General features: G+C 38.5%; 1 protein-coding gene across 2 annotated transcripts in view; it reads right to left on the bottom strand.

Moving 5' to 3' along the window:
* Nucleotides 1–1,257: 1,257 nt before the first annotated feature.
* The window catches only part of Fez2 (fasciculation and elongation protein zeta 2 (zygin II)), a 37,715-nt gene continuing 18,194 nt past the window's right edge, over nt 1,258–20,778 (bottom strand). The window contains exons 6-9 of one of the 2 annotated variants that reach the window (XM_013013646.1): nt 9,500–9,580; nt 7,148–7,223; nt 4,525–4,590; nt 1,258–2,154 (exon numbers count right to left, since the gene is read on the bottom strand). In XM_013013646.1, the coding sequence (XP_012869100.1) occupies nt 2,138–2,154; nt 4,525–4,590; nt 7,148–7,223; nt 9,500–9,580 (240 nt within the window). In that variant the 3' untranslated portion in view covers nt 1,258–2,137. The remainder of the gene's footprint in view (nt 2,155–4,524; nt 4,591–7,147; nt 7,224–9,499; nt 9,581–20,778) is intronic. The other variant, XM_013013647.1, reaches the window with a different exon arrangement.

Below are 20,778 nucleotides of genomic sequence, written 5' to 3'. Positions count from 1 at the left end.
AAAATCACACACTTTGGAAAAGACTTCTTATTTGGGATCAGGAAGATGAACAGTCCTTTGAAGGTCAATGAACCTCTGGCAAGACAGAAAAGTCCCAGGTGGCCCTTCTCCCAGGAATCCGGGCAAAAGTGCCCAAGTACACTGTACAGGGTACTGTTCTCAGGAAGACCTGAAGCCTACCTACCTATCAGAAATGTGTTCATCACTAACACAGGCTGACCACCATCCCTTACCCAAAATACTTGGGATCAGAAGTGTTTCAGACATTGAATTTCTTATAGTTTGGAACTATTTGCCTGTACATAATAAATTGAGACCAGACCCAAATACACATTATACATATATAGTCTGATGATAATGTACACAATTTGGTTGGTGTACCTGCTTTCTCTACTCTATCACATAAGGTCCAGGTATGCAATTTTCTACTTGTACCATCAAGCTGATGCTCTACAACTTGGATTTCCATTTTAGGGATTTTCGCCCTTTATCAAAACTACTTCATGAGGCACAAGGAGGAATATGCTGGGAAACCCCCCAATAGCTTACTGAGAAAGAACCAAACAAAATTACAGAATTAATTAAAATAAGACTGAGAACTGATAGGGAAAAGTCATTACAACTTTCATATGATTTAGAAGCATCAGCCAGAATGAGCTATAAACAGAACAATCAGTTGCACCAGAACATTATACTATATCTCCTTTAAAGCTACATTTCTTTAGTATTTTAAGGCATCCATTTTATAAATTCAGATCAAATTAAGTTAACATTTCCTCAGTATACAACATCAGCTTGAGGGGAAGTAGCAAGTTCCATATCTCACTATCAAAGAAAACAGTAACAAAATAATAATCTGAAGTTCTACATACCCCTGGAGAACAGCTGACATGCCAGGCTGATACCTAATTGCAGACAGACCTACTGTATCTTATTAAGCAGAGGAAGGAGAATGGGTAGTACACTCACAAGATGCTAAAGTAGAAACATAAAAGCCACTAATGGCAGGGTCCATGAAGACTACACTCACATTGGAGAGGGGGCTGCCACAGCTCTGGACTCAGCCCCACTAAATTGAGGAGGAGCTACCATTACACAGTGGTTTGGTATGACCTAGAAGTCTTCCTCTCCCTTTAGCATCCCGAGGTTGCTAATCAGTGCTTCACCAGCTCCCACACTGTAGTGGCAGACTGTACAGAAAAAAGTAAAAACCTAGCTCTGCAAGGGAAAATGAAATGCAACAAAAACCCAAGGTTCTTCAGTATATATTATTTTTACATTTATTAAATGTCATCAACTTGATTGAATCTGGCAAAAATGTTCATGATTGAATGTAGCATCCATGAATTGCTGTTTTGCAGGATTAAGCTCAAGGAAAGCACAGGGGCATGAATTAACACCAGTTATCAACAGCAATTTCTTCACACCTTAAAGGACACCAAGTCCTTTCAAGGCCCACACCCTCACAGACCAGGGAACAGACATTTACACAGCAGAAGGTAACAAGATTCTAAAGTGGCAACCAAAATGACTAAGAATACGAACATGAAACAAGCAGCAGCCCACAACACCAGGCCTCAAGAGTCTCCACATTAATCAGAGCCAAAGGGATACATGTTGGGGGGCATTACTGCTTCAAAAAAGTCCGAGTTGTTAAGTTTCAGTCTCTGGACAACACTGGTAGGTAATATGTATACTGACAGTTCTCATAAAATTGTGCATTGCTTCCTGCCATCACTGGAAGATAGCTGTAGTCTAAAACCTCCCAGTGCTTTAGCTCTTCAGTGCAGGTTAGATGTAGAAAACCATAAAAGCTCAAATGGAGTATATTGTCAGTTAACAAAAAATATAACTGTGCACAATTAATATTATCCTACTGTAACAATGTAGAGAAGAGTTTGTTAGAGTGAGTTTACCAAAATCCATCTCTAGAATTCAAAAGCGTGCCATAGTACTCTTGACTCTATATAAAGAATTAGTGAAGTCTTCATCTGTTAATACTGAATCCCAAACCCAAGTCCAAGTGTGTTGGGTTTCCAATAGCAGGAAGATTATGTAGCAAGTCTTCCAAATAGTGCTGTAAGAAATTGAGCTCGCAGTTCATATAAAGTAAAACTGTTCCTGCAGCCACATGGTTCTATGTTGGACACAGAACTAGAAGAAAAAGAAGAAACCTTTGAGGGAGAAATGTATTCTCTGCATAGATGTACACCAAATGACATATACACATTTTATATACACCTTACATGTATATAAATGACGTGATGAGAACCCAGTGTTAACACAAGGATCTACAATAGCAAAAACATGTTCACAGGTTTTAAGATCTACCCAGAAGCCACATTAATTTACACCAAATGAAGTCTACACATTTTATATACACCTTAAATGTATATAAGTTATGAGACAAGAACTGAACATGGATGCAAGGATCTACAATAGCAAAAAAATGTTTATAAAGGTTTTAAGAAGATATAATAACTAGAATTTAAGACACATTAACTAGAATTTCCCAGAAATGAGACACCAAAAGTCCATGCCTCTTTAGGGTAACACTTAGAGAGGCAAGCCTGTAACACCCTACACCACGATGCGTTTAGCAGCACAGCCCCCGGTGAAGTCAAAGAAGGGTGTGAGACTCTGCACACATTTTCATCCCTGTCTAGGATCCCTTCCTAGCAGTAGCCAGGCCTGGCCTTTGGTACTGTAGCTAAATGGAGGGTGGCAACAGGCCACAGTGGGACAGAGAAGCAGGTGTGGGGAAAAGATGCACCGGTCACACAGCACCTGGCCTATCTTTCACCTTCTTTCACTTCTGACCTTCCTTTGCATTAGAACCAAGGCAGCAGCCAGATCAAGCTCATCTGTGTTAAAACAATGACAAGACGAGCCAGTCAGGAGGAAGGATCCAGACAAGGGGAAGGAGCATCTCCCTCTGACCAGTAACCTCCTCCCAGACTCTTTATTACTGGTGCCAAGGAAGAGGGATAGTTGACAGGCTGCGAATGTTCACAGGATGGGTGGAAAAGAGCATTTGAAACTCCTCCCCGTCAGGACCCTCCTCCCCCCACCCCCCCACCCCCTCCTCCAGCCCTCCACCCCCCGACCCCGCCCAACCTCTTCAGTTTCACAACGGCAGAATCACACCACTGGAGTCTGAGTCGCAGCTTCTTTTCCACCCAAAAGCAGAGACAAAAGCACAATGCATGCGTGCAAACAACATATCAGAAGCAGGAACAGTCTGAACAGAACTGGGCTTACAGATGGTAGCCAGTGGCTGGAGCACTAGGAGTCCAACTAGATGGGTGCTCTTCACTAAGGCATGTGGGAGAGGCTCACAATTACAATTTCTGAGTCAAGGATTAAAATTCACTTTCCTCAGAGCACTCTGCTCCGAGGGTCATAACAAACTTCCACGGAGACAAACATTGACATAGCTTATCTCTGGCACTACCCTAGGGACCCGTTATAAAATTCAAAAAAAAATTTAAAAAGACATGGTTCTTTATGTTTGTCTCATTCCTGTTCAACATCTAGAAGAACAAACCTAGAACAATCCAGCTTTCTCATATCAATGCTAGCATAACATAAAAGCAAACAAAGATGTCAGGTATTAAAAAATACTTCATAATTTAACAGGGAGAAAAAGGTCATCAGGAAAACAGTGCATTCAAAACTGGCATTCATTCGATTTTTTTTCTACCCATGTAAACTCCTCACTAATGGCTGGCTCCTGCTTTTACATCCAGAGTAAGTAACTTTGATTCACTTTCAGCCTCTTCGCTTTTTATGAAGAATATGGTTGACAAAAAGCACCCCCCTGAAATTTAGAAATCCCCAGGAATCCTACGTTCAGGCATTTCTGTAATGCTTCAAAATTCTCTCTGTGGATAATTGATGTTTTTCATGTTCACTGGTATTAGTTTTGTCGAAAACTAAGTTCAGTTCTTCAGTCCTCACTGTCCCATTCCAGATTTTAGCTTTTTATTCATACTCCCATCCAGTGTGAACTTGATGCTGCTCCTCAGTATATGGCTCATTTTTCACTATCCCCAGTTGGCAAAAGTCATTCTTTTGATTTTCCCCTTCCCTTTGCCCACTACACAACCCAATTTGTATGCATCTTGGTACTGTTAACTGCTTTGACTGTTTTGTCCATCCATCCTCACTGCCCTTCCTTTCCTACTTTCCAAGATCACAGCTTGCTCTTCTCAAGCCTCCCCTCTGTCCACACCTGGTGCACATGTAGATACAGCAATGGCCTATCAGTTCTCTACTGCCTCGCTCAGCGTACAGAACTCAGACGTGGACATTATTTCCAGCCCAGTATCTCCAATGAAAGCTCAATCTTATACAGCCACATGTTGGTAGCATATGTCAGTCACTTATCTATCTTCCTTCTGTTCATTAAGATTAATAAAACTGTGCATTCATAAGATATTTCTTAATTTGTTAGCAAGATGATGTATTTACTGACTAATCAAAGCTTCCCATCCACTGCACACATACCATTCTAAAACTCACCTTTCAGTATGTAGTCAGTCAATAAGCTTGGAACTTTTTCACTGTCCTCCTTCATAGCACGAAGAACTAAAGTAAGGAGAAAAAGACAAAAGGCAGCAATTTAAAGTGTAGATGAAAAGTAATATTTAATTCAAATAATGCAGTATTAATGATATAACAACTGATTCATACATATCAAGGATTATTTCCTAAGTAAGAAAATACACTAAATTAGGCTCAAGTTCAGTTGAATGAGTCCTTAGAGTTATTTCGAGGTCATTCCTAAGCACTGGAGACAGGAAGGAGGAAGTGAGCTATTTTCATGGCACCTCCGCCTTGTCACAATAAGTACTGTGAGGTGAGTTACGGTCATGTGGACTTTGATGAACTCTGGATTTGGAGGATCTCGGTGCTGTCAATCATACAAATGGGAGAAACCCCTGGATAAACAGAGAGGTAGCTATACACTCCAAGGAGCACATCTGCCAGACTTGGAAATCTTTAAGAAAAGACTAAATGAAGAAGGGATTTCCATGAGTGGCACCCAGCATCTGTCATGCTATCTACTTCACCCAAGTAGCCTTTCTCTCTTCCCTCCTTCCCTTCTCTACGCCTCTTTTCTCTCCTCTCTCTCCTCTCTCTCACTCTCTCTCTCTCTGTGTCTCCTCTCCTCTCCTTTTTCTTCTCTTCCCTCTTTCTCTCTTCTCTTCCTCTCTCCCTCCCTTCCCTTTCTGTGTATTTGGTGATCAAACCCACGTCTTGTCCATGTTGGCCAAGCAACAACAAAGCTACACTGTGCCTCCCTATATCAGGCTGACAATCTTGTATTTCACAGTAAAGACAAAAACAAATAGCCATCTACAAAGAGTAAAATGTTTTTGAGACTGTATGTTGATAGAGAGAAATTCACAAATTTGAACTAAAACTGTGATTGTCAATTCAGATTTCCTCCAGAGCATCCTAATACTAACCTTGATGAACATGGTAATTTTCCTTACTATTATTATTATTGTACTTCCATTCTTGTAACTTTTATTAACAAGGCTGCACATCCATAAACAGGCTTTCTTTTGGCAACATCTTACATAGCTGCAGCAAAGGCTTCAGATCGGCCCCAAATTTTTTACAATATAACCTTTGTTGTTGTTGTTGTTTTCACTTTCACAAGAAAGTTCTTTCTTTCATCTGTTGTCTTCACAACAATATTGTCATTATAACTGTTTTAACTTGGACTTTCACCCATCCAAACACGTGCAAAGGTTCTCCACTGCATCAATCTATGACTGTTAGAATCAGCCTACAAACATTCCCAGGATGGAATTGCAATGACTGATTGGTCTTTGAGAAGCTAGAGCTTCTGAGCAATCTTTATATCCCTTTCTTTTTAGAGACTGTTAGGTTTAGTGCTTCTGCTTTCAAGCATGTTTTGGAGTTGTATGTAAAAATCACACTCCATAAGCTGGACCTGCCTGGGGCTGAAGTGACCCAGCCCTGTCATTCCTGGGTGATCTTGGAGATTCATAAATTTGCAAGCTCTTCTCCAAAATTAGATGGCTGACCTCCCAGTCAGTTATGGATTCATTATCACAAGACCCACTGTGGTCTTAAGATTTATTAATCCACATGTAAATATAAAAATGGTTTATGGATTATTCACCACAGGAAAGAATAAAAACTCCAGATCAGTGGTCAGGCAGTACATGTGCAATAAACAAAATACAGACCTTGTTTCTACTCTTATTCTCTCCCTAGCCATTTCTCCACACCCGAAACTTCAAAATCATCATAAATATCCATTCATGTGATACGTGTTCATAATAATCTACTATCATAAAATTTTAGAAGAAATCTAAATAGTTAGCAAATTCAATCCTTTTATTTTAAAAGTAAGAAAAACATGACTATGACTTACCCCCAAATCAAACATAATTTATTTACTGTGAGATATTTTTTAACATAGTTTGTCAATATGACCAAGAGAGGCTACGTGACTTCAAGGACATCTCTGAAAATAATAAGGATAAAACCAAAATCCTAGCCTCATGTTTTGGCTATCCTAAGATATACTCAACAGAATGTACATTTAAGCCTCACACATTATTTTAAAATGAAAGTTTCTCAAAGGTGGATTTCTTTGCTTTATTTATTAAAACATCCTAAGTGCTCAGGGATAAAGTGGACCTTTAACAAACACTTTCTGGGTGAATGCAAGCTCTTAAGACATCACTATCAATTTATGTTCTACTTATACCAACTACCTTGAGTTCCCCATTCAGAAGAAGGCAGAGTGTTTGCCATAAATCTCTTCTATTCAGTTACTAACAGTCATACTTACATACAGTCCACAAGCATTTTATTCATTGACAAAAGAATAAAATTGACAAATGAAGAGTCCAGTTATGGTTTTTTCCAAAAATGTAGCTCATAAATATTTCAAAAAGTAAGAGAAGAGGAGAAATGACAAGTCAACACTAGAATTAGTGCACATTTGATGTTATAGCCATTTGGGGCCTCACTGGGATCAGAAGAAAGGATGGTGCCCAGCATTTACCATCCTATAACAGCAACGCAAAATCAAGAAACCAAACTCAGGCATTTAGAGCCAGCTAAAGTACATCAGGTAACAGGTGTTGTCTTTGCTCACTTTTTGTTAAGATCTGAAGATCTTCAACAGATGGTGGTCCATTTTTTTTCTCATAAGGAATGACTGTGGTCAAATACTGCCAAATTAAAAAAACAAAAAAAAATTAAATAGGAACTTAATTGCCTGCAAGAAACAAAAAGTGTGATATAGTTACTAATATTTTATACCATGAAACATGACTACTTTGGTAGTGAAAACATGAGTATGGTTAGTATATGAGCATCTTACTCTTCTGGCTAAAGCTCATTTTTCTGTTGTATACCAGTTGTGTGCCAACATAAATAACCATTGGTTTGCATTTTAGTTGTTGAAACTTTCACAAATAAGGTGTCAGGGTGATGTGTACAAGGTGTTCATTTTGAAAGTAAAGTCTCATCTAATATATCCTTGCATATTTTTCAACATATTTTTAAAGCAGTAATTAATCTAACAACATAGTTTAGCAACTGAAAAAGAAACAATCTCCAACATCCAAATAATCCTGTTATCAGGCCATTCTTAGCCTATTTGAGCATAACTGTCAACATGAGTAATGACAACTCCTTCTAGAATTTCAGAAGCATATGTTGTTACTGTACATTATGATATAAGCAGTTATAAATGTTTTTAGATACTAAATGAAATGAGAAAAGCAAAAGGAGAGAACAGACTAAGAGGAAGATGAACAATAATTTTTTTTGTTTTAACTTGAGACAATTTGCCTAGTTCACTACCTGTAAAGGTTCTCAAGTCAAGTCCTGAAACTCTGTCTCCTGAAAGCATGATCAGAAAATAATGGTCCAGTTTCTCCTATTCTGACTACTCCACCAGAAACTATAGAGAAAGCTAGTAGTTTACTGTGAATCTCTGAGTCCTGCTCAATAGTGCCAGGATCTCAGTTTCAGCTCTATTCCTAATGCTTACTAAGTGATCTTATCCAAATCATAACTGGAAAACAAAAGAAAAAAAGGGTAAAGCAAGATGCTTGATAATAACTGGACTTACAGATCCAGAAAAATAGAAGTGGTGTAGCTTGATGTCCCATCATCTATCTAGAAGACTTCTTCAAGGAAAGGCTCATTGGTATAACCAAATATGTTTCTTTACAATGAACACCCAGGGGAGTTAGAAACATGCTGCCTGGTCCTTGGCCCACAGCACACGTAGCAAGCAGAACAGAGAAACGTAAGGAACCGTGGGCTTTCCCGCCTTCCTGCCACACTCCCATGTGGAAGTCAGTTTGCAAGTCATTTGTCCACCTTGAATTGAGAGGTGACCAATATAGAATAAAAACTAAAATTAGGGGCTGGGAAGGTGGCTCAGTGGTAGAGTGCTTGCCTTGCATGCATGAGGCCCTGGGTTTGATTCCTCAGCACCACATAAGCAGAAAAAGCCAGAAGTGTCGCTGTGGCTTAAGTGTTAGAGCGCTAGCCTTGAGTTGAAGAGCTGAGGGACAGAGCCCAGGCCAAGTTCAGGCCCCACAATGGGCAAAAAAAAAAAAAAAAACCTAAAATTAAACCATCTTCTTACAGAGCCTCCTTGTGAGCTATAAGTCAGTGATTACCTGCTCTATGGAGCAGCCAGTGTCTCCCTGAGGAACACACAAAAACCTTCCCTAAGCACTCTAGGTATGACTCCTTTGATAAACTGCCTACACATTAAAACACAGCGTTAATCTTTATTTAGGACCTAAATTAGCCCTCAACCCAAAAAGAAATCTAATTTTTAAAATCTTTTTTGAAATAGAATTTTCAAATAGTAAAAGGTAATTTTAAGCACATCCATTAATGGAGATGTGTTCACATGTCTGATTGTCCTTTAAATCATTACACAAAACTGTAAATAAAAACCAAATTGTTATATTGGACTGCATAGTCATACAACATACAATTTTGTATCAGTGAGGTCAGACACAAAGTTGGCTGATAATATACTACATCTTAAAAACCACATGAATTTCAATTAAAGGAGGTAAGATAGAATCTATGTACTTTAACCTAAAATCTAGTCTCAAAAATACTAACATTTGGCTCTCTCTTCCCTAAAACGAGACCTTATTTCTTAGATTTGTAGGATTAGAGTAGCATTATACCAATACAGTTATTTTCACAATCAGATCTTTGTACACATGCAATTTTCTATGTCAATATTTGTTTATATTAAAAGCAAGCATGAGAAATAACATGTCTTAAGAACCTGTTTAGTCTATTGTCCGATTTGGAAAAGGAAATTCTGTTATCAAGACATTGAACTTTCATTTTTCTCTTTTAAGCCATGTTCTTAGCAAATTAGTAGAAGTGTCAGTTTTAAGGATCTTCACTTGCACAGACTATGGAAAGGCAGAGAATGAGGGAAAAAAGGAGAACAGAGCACCTGTTTGTCTCCACCTGAATTTCCAAAGGTGTGGCGAAGGCCATTCTGAATGACATGTGAGATCCCTTCCATGCTGAAGCGCTAATGGCAGCAATTTACAGCCGGGAAGAAAAGGACAGAGAGAAAAGTTCACAGACTATTAGTAAGAATGTACCATGATTACATACGCCCGAGAGGCAAGCAGTTAGAAAACACCACAGTTGCTCATTCAGAGAAGGCAGACACAGTCATGCTAATTTTTAATGTTTTCATTTTCATTCCCGTGCGAATCAAATGCAGAAGTAACAATTTTATGTTACTACTCATGAAGATCTTTCCTTGATGTAGCTGGAAGATTGGTTCCAATGTAAACCTTACCAGTTGAACATGTATTTTGCTTTAGACAGTATTTGCCATGTAATTTTTTTTTTTTTTGCGCCAGTGTGGGGGCTTGAACTCAGGACCTAGCTGATGTCCCTGACCTTTTTTGCTTAAGGCTAATGCTCTAACACTTGAGCCACAGCTCAAGCAGGAAGCATACTCCTGCTTTTTGATGGTTAACTAGAGATCATTGTCTCACACACTTTCCTGCTTGGCAGGATTCAAGCCACGATCCTCAAATCTCAGCTAGGATTACAGGTGTGAGCCAGCATGCTCCGTTTGCCATGTAATGTTTAAGATACCTTTTGATATTGTTTTACCTGCATTTTTTTCAAAAGTCAGTATGCCTATTTTCTGCTCAAGTTTGTAGATTTTAGCCATCAATTTGGAGAATATTAAATTCACCTTGGGAGGTCAAAATGCTAGACTCTGGAGAGAGAACCATTGCTTCCCACTCACTCTCCAGGCCCTGCCACTGCCTTCATGAAAAAAATGAAAATTGGAAAACACCTGGCACTTTCTGGGGAGCAGAGTAGCTCCTACTTGCCAGCTAAGCCCCCAAAAACTTCTGAATATTTTCTACCTCCGTTTCCAGGAAACAATTCTAACTGCTTTCTCCCAGTAACCTCCAAGACTTCCTAGAATTCATTGGAGTGAAAAGAGAAAATTCTTTTCCTGAACTACTTATCTTGATTTGTAACCAGACTACAATGTCATGAGGCCCAGTGAAAAGAGTCCAATAGCACCTTGGTGGCAGCTGAGTCAAAGGCTTTAGAGGGATTCTTGCAACATGACGAATGGGAGGAAGTCATCCTGAAAAGGAAGTTGCTGCCAGACACTTCCTTTCCCTGGGACTTTATGGTGGAAAGTTGAACAAGTAAACACGCTGAAGGAGTCAACCTACAGAATACTGTAGCAGGCCCTAAGAAGCAGAAAAATGGAAACCAAGGCAGTGGTCTCTGTCCTCAAGAAATGTATGTATTCATCCAAGGGGTCTCAAAGAGTGTGGTCTAGGAACACTCTGGAAGATTCCTGAACATCTCTCAGGGGCCCATGAGCTCAAAGTTATGTTCTTAATACTACTAAGATGTAATTTGTTTTTTCCACTGCCAATCTTACAACTTCTGATGAAATATTCCAAATGACAGATAAATGCAGAAACAGATGAGAGAGTGTACTTTCCTTCAATTAAGCCAGACAGCAACAGGACTAACAAAAAATGCCCAGCAACAGCATTTTTCTCACCTGTGTATTTAAAGTAGAATCATTCTGATAAAAATTGAGCATTTAACTAATGATCAATGAATTTATTGTGGTTAATTTTTCTTGCATGTATGCCAGTCACGGAGCTTGATCTCAGGTTCTGGGAGCTGGTCCCTGAGCTTTTGTGCTGAAGGTTATCACTCTACTAGTTGAGCCACAGCTCCACAAACAGCTTTTTTGGTAGTAAATTTGAGATAAGAGTATCACAGACTTTTCTGCACAGGCTGGCTTTGAACCTTGATCCTCAGATCTCAATCACCTGAGCAGCTAGGATTACAGGCGTGAGCCACTACAGCCCAGCTTATTTGGGGCATTTTTAATGAATCAGTTTTTGCGTATGTGCCAAAGCTGGGGCTTGAACACAGGACCCAATGTTCTCACTTGGCTTTTTCACTCAATCTACCACTTAAGCCTCTACTTCTGGCTTTTTGCTGGCAAACTGGAGGTAAGAGGCTCACAATTTTTCTGCATGGGCTGGGCTTGGAACCTTGCTTTTCAGATCTCAGCTTGCTAAATAGTTAGGATTACAGGCATGAGCCACCAGCAACTAGCTATGAATTAAAACTTTTAATGCAAACCATTTTAATTTTGAATACAGTCAATATTAATCAATATGGCATATATAAAGATATCTGGGGCCCTTCATACTTTTTAACAATGTAACAAAGTCCAGACAACGCGAAGCTGAGACATGCCAATGTTTAATCCTTGATGGGGCCTACCACATGCTCCTGGAAATCAGAGTACCACACCCGACCATCTGTGGGAGCCTGTGACCCATGCCCCTCCTCCTACACCATCCTCCTACCCCCTGCCTATCTCAGATCCAGTTCTGCATACCATCTTGTTTGGGCAACAATAAAATATCTAGTCAAGATCCTCTGACTACTCTTCACTGTGCTGAAAACATAACTATTGCCTTGGATGAAAAAGGTTAGCTTTACAAGAAAAACCTACAGACAACTACTTTCATAGCTTTTTTTCACACTGTAGTATTCAATTTGTCCACATTTTTGACACAGATTATTCAATGAGATAGGGACCAAGGTCTGCAATAAAAATAATAGCTACTGCTTGCAGACCAGCCAAGTCAGTTCCTTTTATAAAAACGCTACCAAATACACTTCATTTGACAACAGTAAAGGGAAAAAAAAACTAAATTTATTTTTCCAGTCTCAATTATCTGCCTTCATTGTCTATGGATGTGTTACAGTCAGGGTGAAGTTTTAGAATTCACACATTAAGAGACTAAAAAAAAAATCCACTTTATGTTTGGAGAACATATTCCAAAAACACTAGCTTTATTTTTCCCAATTGTAAAGCTAACTACTATCACTAGAAAGAGAAGAAGAGAGGGAGGGGAAAAAGGGAAGTAGAGAGGGAGGATTGATTTTCATTGATTGAAATATTCTGTTGGGGGCAAAACTGGCCTGGTCAGGAATGACCACACTAAAGTACACTGGATGATTGGTCTTCTTAATTCTTAATTCTCACACCATAGGAAGCATGCCCATGGGTGGCTGAAATTCACTTTGCAAACATGTAAATATTTGTCTAATAGAAGTAGACAAAGAAAAGAAAACCTATATAGATATATAGATAGAGATAGACATAGACATAGATAGAGATTTTGTTGACCCAAGATCTGTGCTGCCCAGGCTGACCTGATACTCCTAGACTCAAGTCATCTTCCTGCCTCAATCTCATAAGTAGGGCCATATCACCATGTTCAGCCAATCAGAATGAAGGTTTTGAGGTTTTTGTTGTTGCTGCTGCTGCTGTTTGGGTCTTGTTTTGTTTTGATTTGAGACACTGCCTCACCATAGCCCAGGCTAGCCTGGAACTTTACAATCCTCCTTTTTCAGCCTTCCAAGCACTGAGACCCAAATGTACAAAACCACACCTGGCTCAAGTTATTTTTAATGGAAATTACAGGGTACAAGACCAAAGTAAAACAGAAAGAAAAGCAAAATGTTAGTTAACTTTTTCATAAATTCAATTCAGTTCTCCAAATCTTTGAGGACAGAAATAGGGTCAGATCAGATACTTCTTTTATGTTCCAGGGAACACAAACGAGTCCTCATTATACCAGCAGTAGCTGACGGACAGTCAGTGATTTAAACTGCAAAATTCTATGGCAAGTACTATCCACATGGGTGAACTACTTGCAGGTTTTTCTGTGAAACCTGGAATCACACCTGAGTCAAAACATTTGGAATGAGAAACATTCTGAAAATCAGTTTGGACAGGAAAATGCTGGACTAGAAATCTGAGATGTGGATTCTCCCAGCTCTGACGATCATACTCAAGGCTGACGTGAGTGAAGTCCTCACACGGCTGAGGCCTCCCATGAAGGAGCCAGCTCAGTGACACCACTTGCAAATGACTGATTACAAACCCTACAATCTACAAACTAGCTGAACCAAAAGACACAGCCTGCTGACACGGAGTTGCCCACTCAAATGGCTTCATTTCTCTGATGAGAGAATGAAAACATTTTGAGGAAAGAAACAGATCTTGTCTGTCTATGTCAGGGATTTGCACAGGGCCTGGCCCATAGCAAGCATTTGTAAATACTTGCTGAGCTAATGTTCTAGCACAGGTAACACCAGACACAAGAGTCCTAAAGCTTGGGAGTCTTTTTACCAGAACACAAGGCCTCTGGACTGTTTCAAGGGGAAAAGAAAGAGCCAAAAGGCAAAACTGATCTATGTGGGAACACAGAATGATGTAATCCTAGAACAAAAAGTTACTGGTCAAAGGAGAAAACCGTAACAGAGTTCTGGAAAAGTCTACTGAAGAATCTAGTTTAGGAAATAAAAATGAGATTAATAAAGACAAAATAAGTCTGGTTTATGAAACTGAAAAGAGACCAAGGGCCAAAACTCCTACAATAGCAAGGAGGAGCAACGGAAGATCAGTAAACAAGGGGATAAAGAAAAAGATGGAGGCAGTGGGAGTAGTAATGGGAAAAAAGCTTTGTAGAGCACAGTGGATTCTGCTTTACAACTGTTCTGTAAATTCAAAAAAAAATACACCCTTAAGAAGATAAAACTTCAGGGGCAGATTAGATTTACTTTTTTAGTAAACATCACCTTATTCAGAAATGCAATATTTACAACCTTGAGAACAGATGCAGTATTGTTAGGTACTTATGGTACTTAACTGGACCAGAGGGAAGGTTTTTCCCTGTACCTAACTTTTATAGAAGGAAACAAAGAAAGGGGATGGAGAGGGGCGGGGTGTCTTTGTTGAGCATTTCTTAATGTGAAAGTACCACAGACATTTCAACACCCCAGCAATAAGTGGCAGGACTATAAATGTAGAATGCATGTTACAGTTTAGTTAAACCATTAATATTAATTGATCCTCGCTCCATTTAATCTACAATTCCCATAGATGACTAGGGAATTCAAATGACCATAGTGAATGACTGGTGAAGATCCTGACTCTAAAGTTGTTTTGTTTTAAATTTAGTGTGTGTGTGTGTGTGTGTGTGTGTGTGTGTCTGTGTCTGTGTCTGTGTCTGTATGTGTGTGTCTGTGGGTACTGTTGTTTGAACTCAGGGTCTATTGCTCTTGCTGATGCTTTACTATTTGAGCTGCAAGTCCACTTCCATACTTTTGCTGGTTAATTGGAGATGTAAGAGTCACACAGAACTTCTTGTCTAGGCTGGCTTCAAACCATGATCCTCAGATATCAGCCTCCAGAATAGCTAGGATAACAGAGTGAGCCACCAGCACCAGACTAAAGTTATTTTAAATCTATCTGTCCATTTCCCACTCCATCTTTAGAAGGGAGGTAATAGTTATATAAAGTGCCCTTGCCCAACTGGAAATTTTGATGTTAGTCTATCTGTAAGCAGGAAAATGATTAAGCATTACAGAATTTACCTTTTGTTGCCCTTGCTACAGACAAATGCCAAAGGAATGTGGCAAGACCAGGCAGAGGAAGGGGTTATTGGACACAAGGACTTCAACCACATTATTTACACTTGCAACACTCACAACTGCCTCATGATCATTTCCTTCCTGGCGTGAGGATGTATAAAAAGTCTCAAAATCAGTCGTTCTCGGGAAACTGTTCTCAGATAAAACTGGGAGCAACAAAGTATAAACAAGATATAGAAGATCTTTAAAAATCCATAAAAGTCTAAAAGACAAAGAAATTGGCCAAGATCTCTGAGTCCACGTACAACACGCCCATGTAGAAAATTCCAAGCCTGGCCCAGTTCTCTGCTCTACCCCCAACCCCCCAACACACACATACTTCCTCTCTCCAGGACACACTGCATGTATGATCAAGGCCTCTGTTGAGCTTGCATTTATTCATGCATGAAATGGCAATAAATATCAACACTCTAAATTTGTTGTAGGATAAGATGAAATAATCCATATGAAATACTTAAGCACAGCGCTCAATATTTTTTTTAAATCTGGGCTATATTCCCTTAAAGAGGGGCTAGAATAACATTTTAGATATCACTCCAAAGAGAAATAACCACATCCTTTCTACTTTTCTCCAAGCCAGAAAAAAAAATAGTATATCAAGTTCTTCAAATATAAATTAAACTGTCACTGAGAAATATTAAATTCCTCTACCTTAAGAGTCTGGAGACAACCAAAAGAATAGACATTACTGTCACTGACTATAAATATCAACTAAAAACCCAGAAAACAAGTAACAGTTTTCAAGGTCTTCCTGAACAATAAAAAGAATTAGAGAACATGATGCAACCCTAAAAGCAACAAGAATTAGATACAGTATTGAATTTGCTCATTCTGTTCCAGAAATCAAAAACAGCAACCCGTTCCATGCACCACATATTTATCAGCTCAATAAATTTCACCAAAAAAAAGAAGAGAGAGAAAAAGCTAGGACAGACAAAAGCAAAGCAAAATTTAAAACTAACAAGGAAGCCGGACTATTCCCTACTACCAGAGTTTGCTATAAACCTCCTTTGAACTGACTGGCAGAAATCTCTAGCCAGAGCAGCTTCCCAAAATCTCAATATCAAAGCTCAGGGACAGGAAAAAGGTTAGGAAAAGATATTAAGCAATGCTTTTCATCTATTTAGAACTTACTCTCATTGACTCTTACTCCAGTAATATTCTTTATACTCAAGAAGTTCAAAAGGAAGAGAAATGAAAACATAATAATTGGTCTTCATAAGTCACATACTCGATAGCTTGATGATCCTCCAATATTAAGCTATTGAAAAATACTTTTAATTTTTAGTAAAGTAAAACTCCTAAAATAATCAAAACTTAAAACAAGAGTATTACAAAATGAAAGGCAATAATTACAAGGTCAGAATATCCAAGTTAAGGTAATAGAACTAACTCCTATTTTTGACACTGTAAGCCAAGTAATTTCAGTGTGAATCATAAAGCGAGTATTAAAGTAAATTCTACCAAAATATAATTTTTCTCAAAAAAAGATATGACAGAAAACATGAAATATTCCAGAAGGTAAATATCTGATACTGGTTTGAATATTAAACTCCTGTTTTTGTAAGTTCCCTCTCAGAACAGAAAGCTATGACACCAGGATATTCAAAGTTAAAAATCAAGTGGAATTATTTTTTAAAAATTAATATTTTATATCTGAAGATCTTTCATATTTATGTAACCTAATATCAATATAAAAATTAAATTATCACCCAGCATTCTCAAAGCTACTAAAACCAAAATAATCTTAACAATTTTACAAATTTTTTTTTACCAATTCTTATGGACATTCTAAACCAAGCATGTAATAAGAATTGAACATTGTGCCATATTATGGCTTTTTTTGTGAACTTGTGTTATATTAATAATGATCTCTGAGATATACAAAAGTCACAAATGGACTCCTAATTTTTACTACATTAAGTACCTGAAAGATCACTATTACCATCCTAACACACATCAGAAAAAGTCAATATTAATAGATTAAAAACAAACTGATACATATTCTACTAGTCAATATATTCTCAGAAAAAAAAAACATTTTAATAGCTAAAAGAATCCATAATACCTGTGGGGTATTGGTGGCTTACATCTGGAATCTTAGCTACTCAGCAGACTGAATCTGAAGCAGATAGAATGGAAGCAGGCAGAAAAATCTGTGACCCTCCATCTCCAATTAACTAGCAACGAAGCCAGAGTGGGCCCCTAGCTCAAGTTGCCTAACATACCAGCTACGAGTGAAAAAAACATGCAAGAGCTCAGAGCCTGAGTTCAAGTCATGTACGGACTCAGATCACAACAGTAGCAGTAATTTCTAATTTTCATTTAACCATGACCTTTCATAGCCCTAATACGAATTGTTAAAAAATATTCTTTGCAATAAAGAAAGATATATAGGAATATGTTCAGTTATCAGCAAACTATTGTTGAAAATACATTCATGAATATGTGCATAGCAGAAATTAAACTCTCAACAATAAATTAGTATTGGGGGCATGTTCACATGTAAAAAGGAAACAAGAGATTATTTATTAGTCATACTAGGAACTAAGTCACCAAGACAAAGCAATGCATATAGACAAAATATAAATAAAATATATAAGAAAAAACATGTATCATCTAAGCCCTAGTTCTCTAAGCTCAACAGTGATAAATTAGGGTGATATACTTCTTCTCAGCACTGAGTTTCTAGTTTTCTCTAGTCACCAATAGCTAACATCCCAAGAGTTTTCAGGGTAGACTTTGTCAGGTAGGCTGAAGCATGTATACATTTCTGATGATGGTAAGTGTTTAAGACTCTAAATTCTCTCTTGAAAGGTCAATGTATTAAGAGTAAACAAAACAATATTAATTCCTAATTTTCTTAACTATATAGACTTAGGATGAGGAACCTCACAAGTCTTCTATAAAATCAGATATGACTTAATTCTCAGGGATTTCCTTTTTCTTCCATATAATACTAAGGTATGATTCTAAGCAGGTAAACCAATACTAATGTCTTTGAAACACGGGGCAATCCTAGAGGAACAGCAGGATATTTTTAACTACTGTTGTACTCAGAGAACTGCTTCCAAAACCTAAATGGCTTATTTTTTTTTTATATATGTCTCTTCTTCCCCCACCCAAAATAAATGGAATAATCATTAAAATCCCCAAATCCAAGTCTTCTGAGACTCGATCTTCATATGTGACATGAGGTGCTCCGTAAATATGAATTAGCTATTGACAATGCCCCCTGTGTCAGAGGAGATCTGAGCCGAAGATCGATTGCAAGGCAGTATGGTAATGTACCATTAGAAGTATGCACACAGCACAGATAAATATGAGAAACAACTCAGGCACAGAAGGCAACACATCAAATGATACAAATGGTCAGCAGATCCAACCACTGTTGGTCTATCAAAAGTATACACTAGGCCAGGCGCCAGTGGCTCACTCCTGTAATCCTAGCTACTCAGGAGGCTGAGATCTGAGGATGGCAGTTCAAAGCTAGCCTGGATAGGAAACTCCGTGAGACCCTTATCTCCAATAAGCCACTAGAAAACCAGAAGTGGCGCTGTGGCTCAAGTGGTAGAGCGCTTGCCTTGAGCTGAAGAGCACAGGGACAGCACCCAAGCCCAGAGTTCAAGACCCACAACCGACAAAAAAAAAAAAGTATAACACTAAAAGTCTAATAATGTCCATTACTCTTGGGAACTGTGGGAAAATGGTCATTGTTCTACTGACTGGTTTGCATTTCTGTAGAACAATTTGAAGAACTGCTCGTTTAAACCCAATATTGTTTCCCCAAGAAATTCCAGGGGTTTCAGTGAGTGAATGAGTAAACTAGTTTCACTAACCAAAATAAGTTTGTAAAAAAACCCTCAAATTTGGCCCAAGAACAGGATTCAAGCCCCAGAACTGGGGGAAAAAAATTCTCACCTGTTCTTTCATAAGAGACAAATAAAAAAATGTAATCTGGGGGGGGGGGAAAGCTCAAATTTGGGAAAACGGTAACTTTGGTTTAATCATGTAAATTTCTGATCCCTACAAGGTATCCATGAGATGACTGGTAGCAGCAGGCATGGATGATAAATAACATACACTGGGAGTGCATTCTATACCATTCTCTATATACATTCTATGCCATTCCTACACACATCATTTCATCTGATCTCTCCCATACTCAAAGGTGTCTATGACCATTGGCAGGATTCAAATACAGCACTTAATTCCTAATCAAGGCTCTATTTAGCCACATGGCTTTGGTATCTGGGAGAAAATACAAATTTGCACGCTGATCCTTCCTTCATTCTGACATTCAGTCAATAGGAATGTCTTGGGTTTCTCATGTTAGTCCTAATGAATGAAAATATACAAAGAAAATAAAGTTAAATTTCTTTTCCTTAAAAAGTCATAAAAATAGTATGAATTTAAAAAAAAAGAGGTGGCGGATAAGGAAGCTCAGTTAAGAAAAGGGGAAGAGAAGATAAAGAAGCAAGATTTGCAAAACAAAACAAGGCAACCTCAAGCCTCTGCTCTCTTGAATCAGTTTTCCCCAACGGCTTTATTCCTCGACCTTTCCTCTAACCCAAGAGCTGGAAAGGGGCCAGCCAGCATCCTCTGCAGATCATGAAGAGCTGCAGTACAACTGTGGCCTCTCACTTTCCAAACTAGCTCCCTACCAGCAACACTGCTGTCTTGGTCTTCCTCGATGCATTTGTTGTTACCTGACTTTACATCGTCCATTCATCTTTTTGTTCCTCTCTTGTTTGAATCCCTCATAAGAATTTAGGCTCCATGAGGAGTGTAAGCCTTGTCTGTTGTATTCATCCCTCCATCGTGATCACAGCCAAGCACCAGGAAGGTATTCCACAAACATTTGCTGAATGAATGAATACTGATATATCCAATATATGACATACTGCTATTTTAAAATTAAAACTCAAGCCAAGGTAACACCTCCCTTTTACAAGACACTCAATATAGCATTTTCTAATGTTCTAAACGTCAGCCCTAGATCACTTTTTTTTAATCAGCAGCAAATGTTTGAAACAAAATATGTCTCTAAAATTAACACCTATAGTTTAACTATGCTCTCTACCCAGCCAGAGGCTCAGCATCACTAGACCAAAGACAATAAGCTGGCAATTAGAGTCAAGAATTATACCAACTACAAACTGATGTATTATTGTAAGGAAATATCGAAGAAAAAAATGGGAGAAAAACTATTCCATACTCAAGGAAAGAGTTTAAGTTCTACTATCTCAAAAGTATCTGCAGTAGTCAGAAAAAAAAGGACTGATATTAGAAAAACAGGTAATATAGGGCATCTATAAGCTCACCACTTTTTTAGGTTAGTATCACTAACACTAGCTAACTCAGAGAGCTCAGGACCTGAATGGAGCTGTAAAATGTCTGGGAACACATACCTCCAGCAATCTGTATAGTCTCAATGGTCATTCTACTGTAGAGTTTTTTTGGGTCACCTGCCACTACCTTCCAAATCCCAGGTTTCAGGCTGTTTGTAGGACAGATGGGATGCTCATTCTCTGGCATTTTAAGCTAAAAACAGATACAGGGAACAAGTACCAGAAGCTAAGCCGTGCCATTACTGTCCTGATTAACATTTCTGACATCAATAGTAGATGGAGACTCACAAAGCAACTTCACTAGTTTAAATATTGTGGGGAAAAAAGGGTACTTTTCTATGACACTCAAATAGCT

The sequence above is a fragment of the Dipodomys ordii genome, unplaced genomic scaffold (genome assembly GCF_000151885.1).
Source record: "Dipodomys ordii isolate 6190 unplaced genomic scaffold, Dord_2.0 Scaffold20, whole genome shotgun sequence".
Classification (NCBI taxonomy): domain Eukaryota; kingdom Metazoa; phylum Chordata; class Mammalia; order Rodentia; family Heteromyidae; genus Dipodomys; species Dipodomys ordii.
The sequence above is the reverse complement of the archived record's forward strand: the minus strand, read 5'-3'. Positions and strand labels throughout refer to the sequence as shown.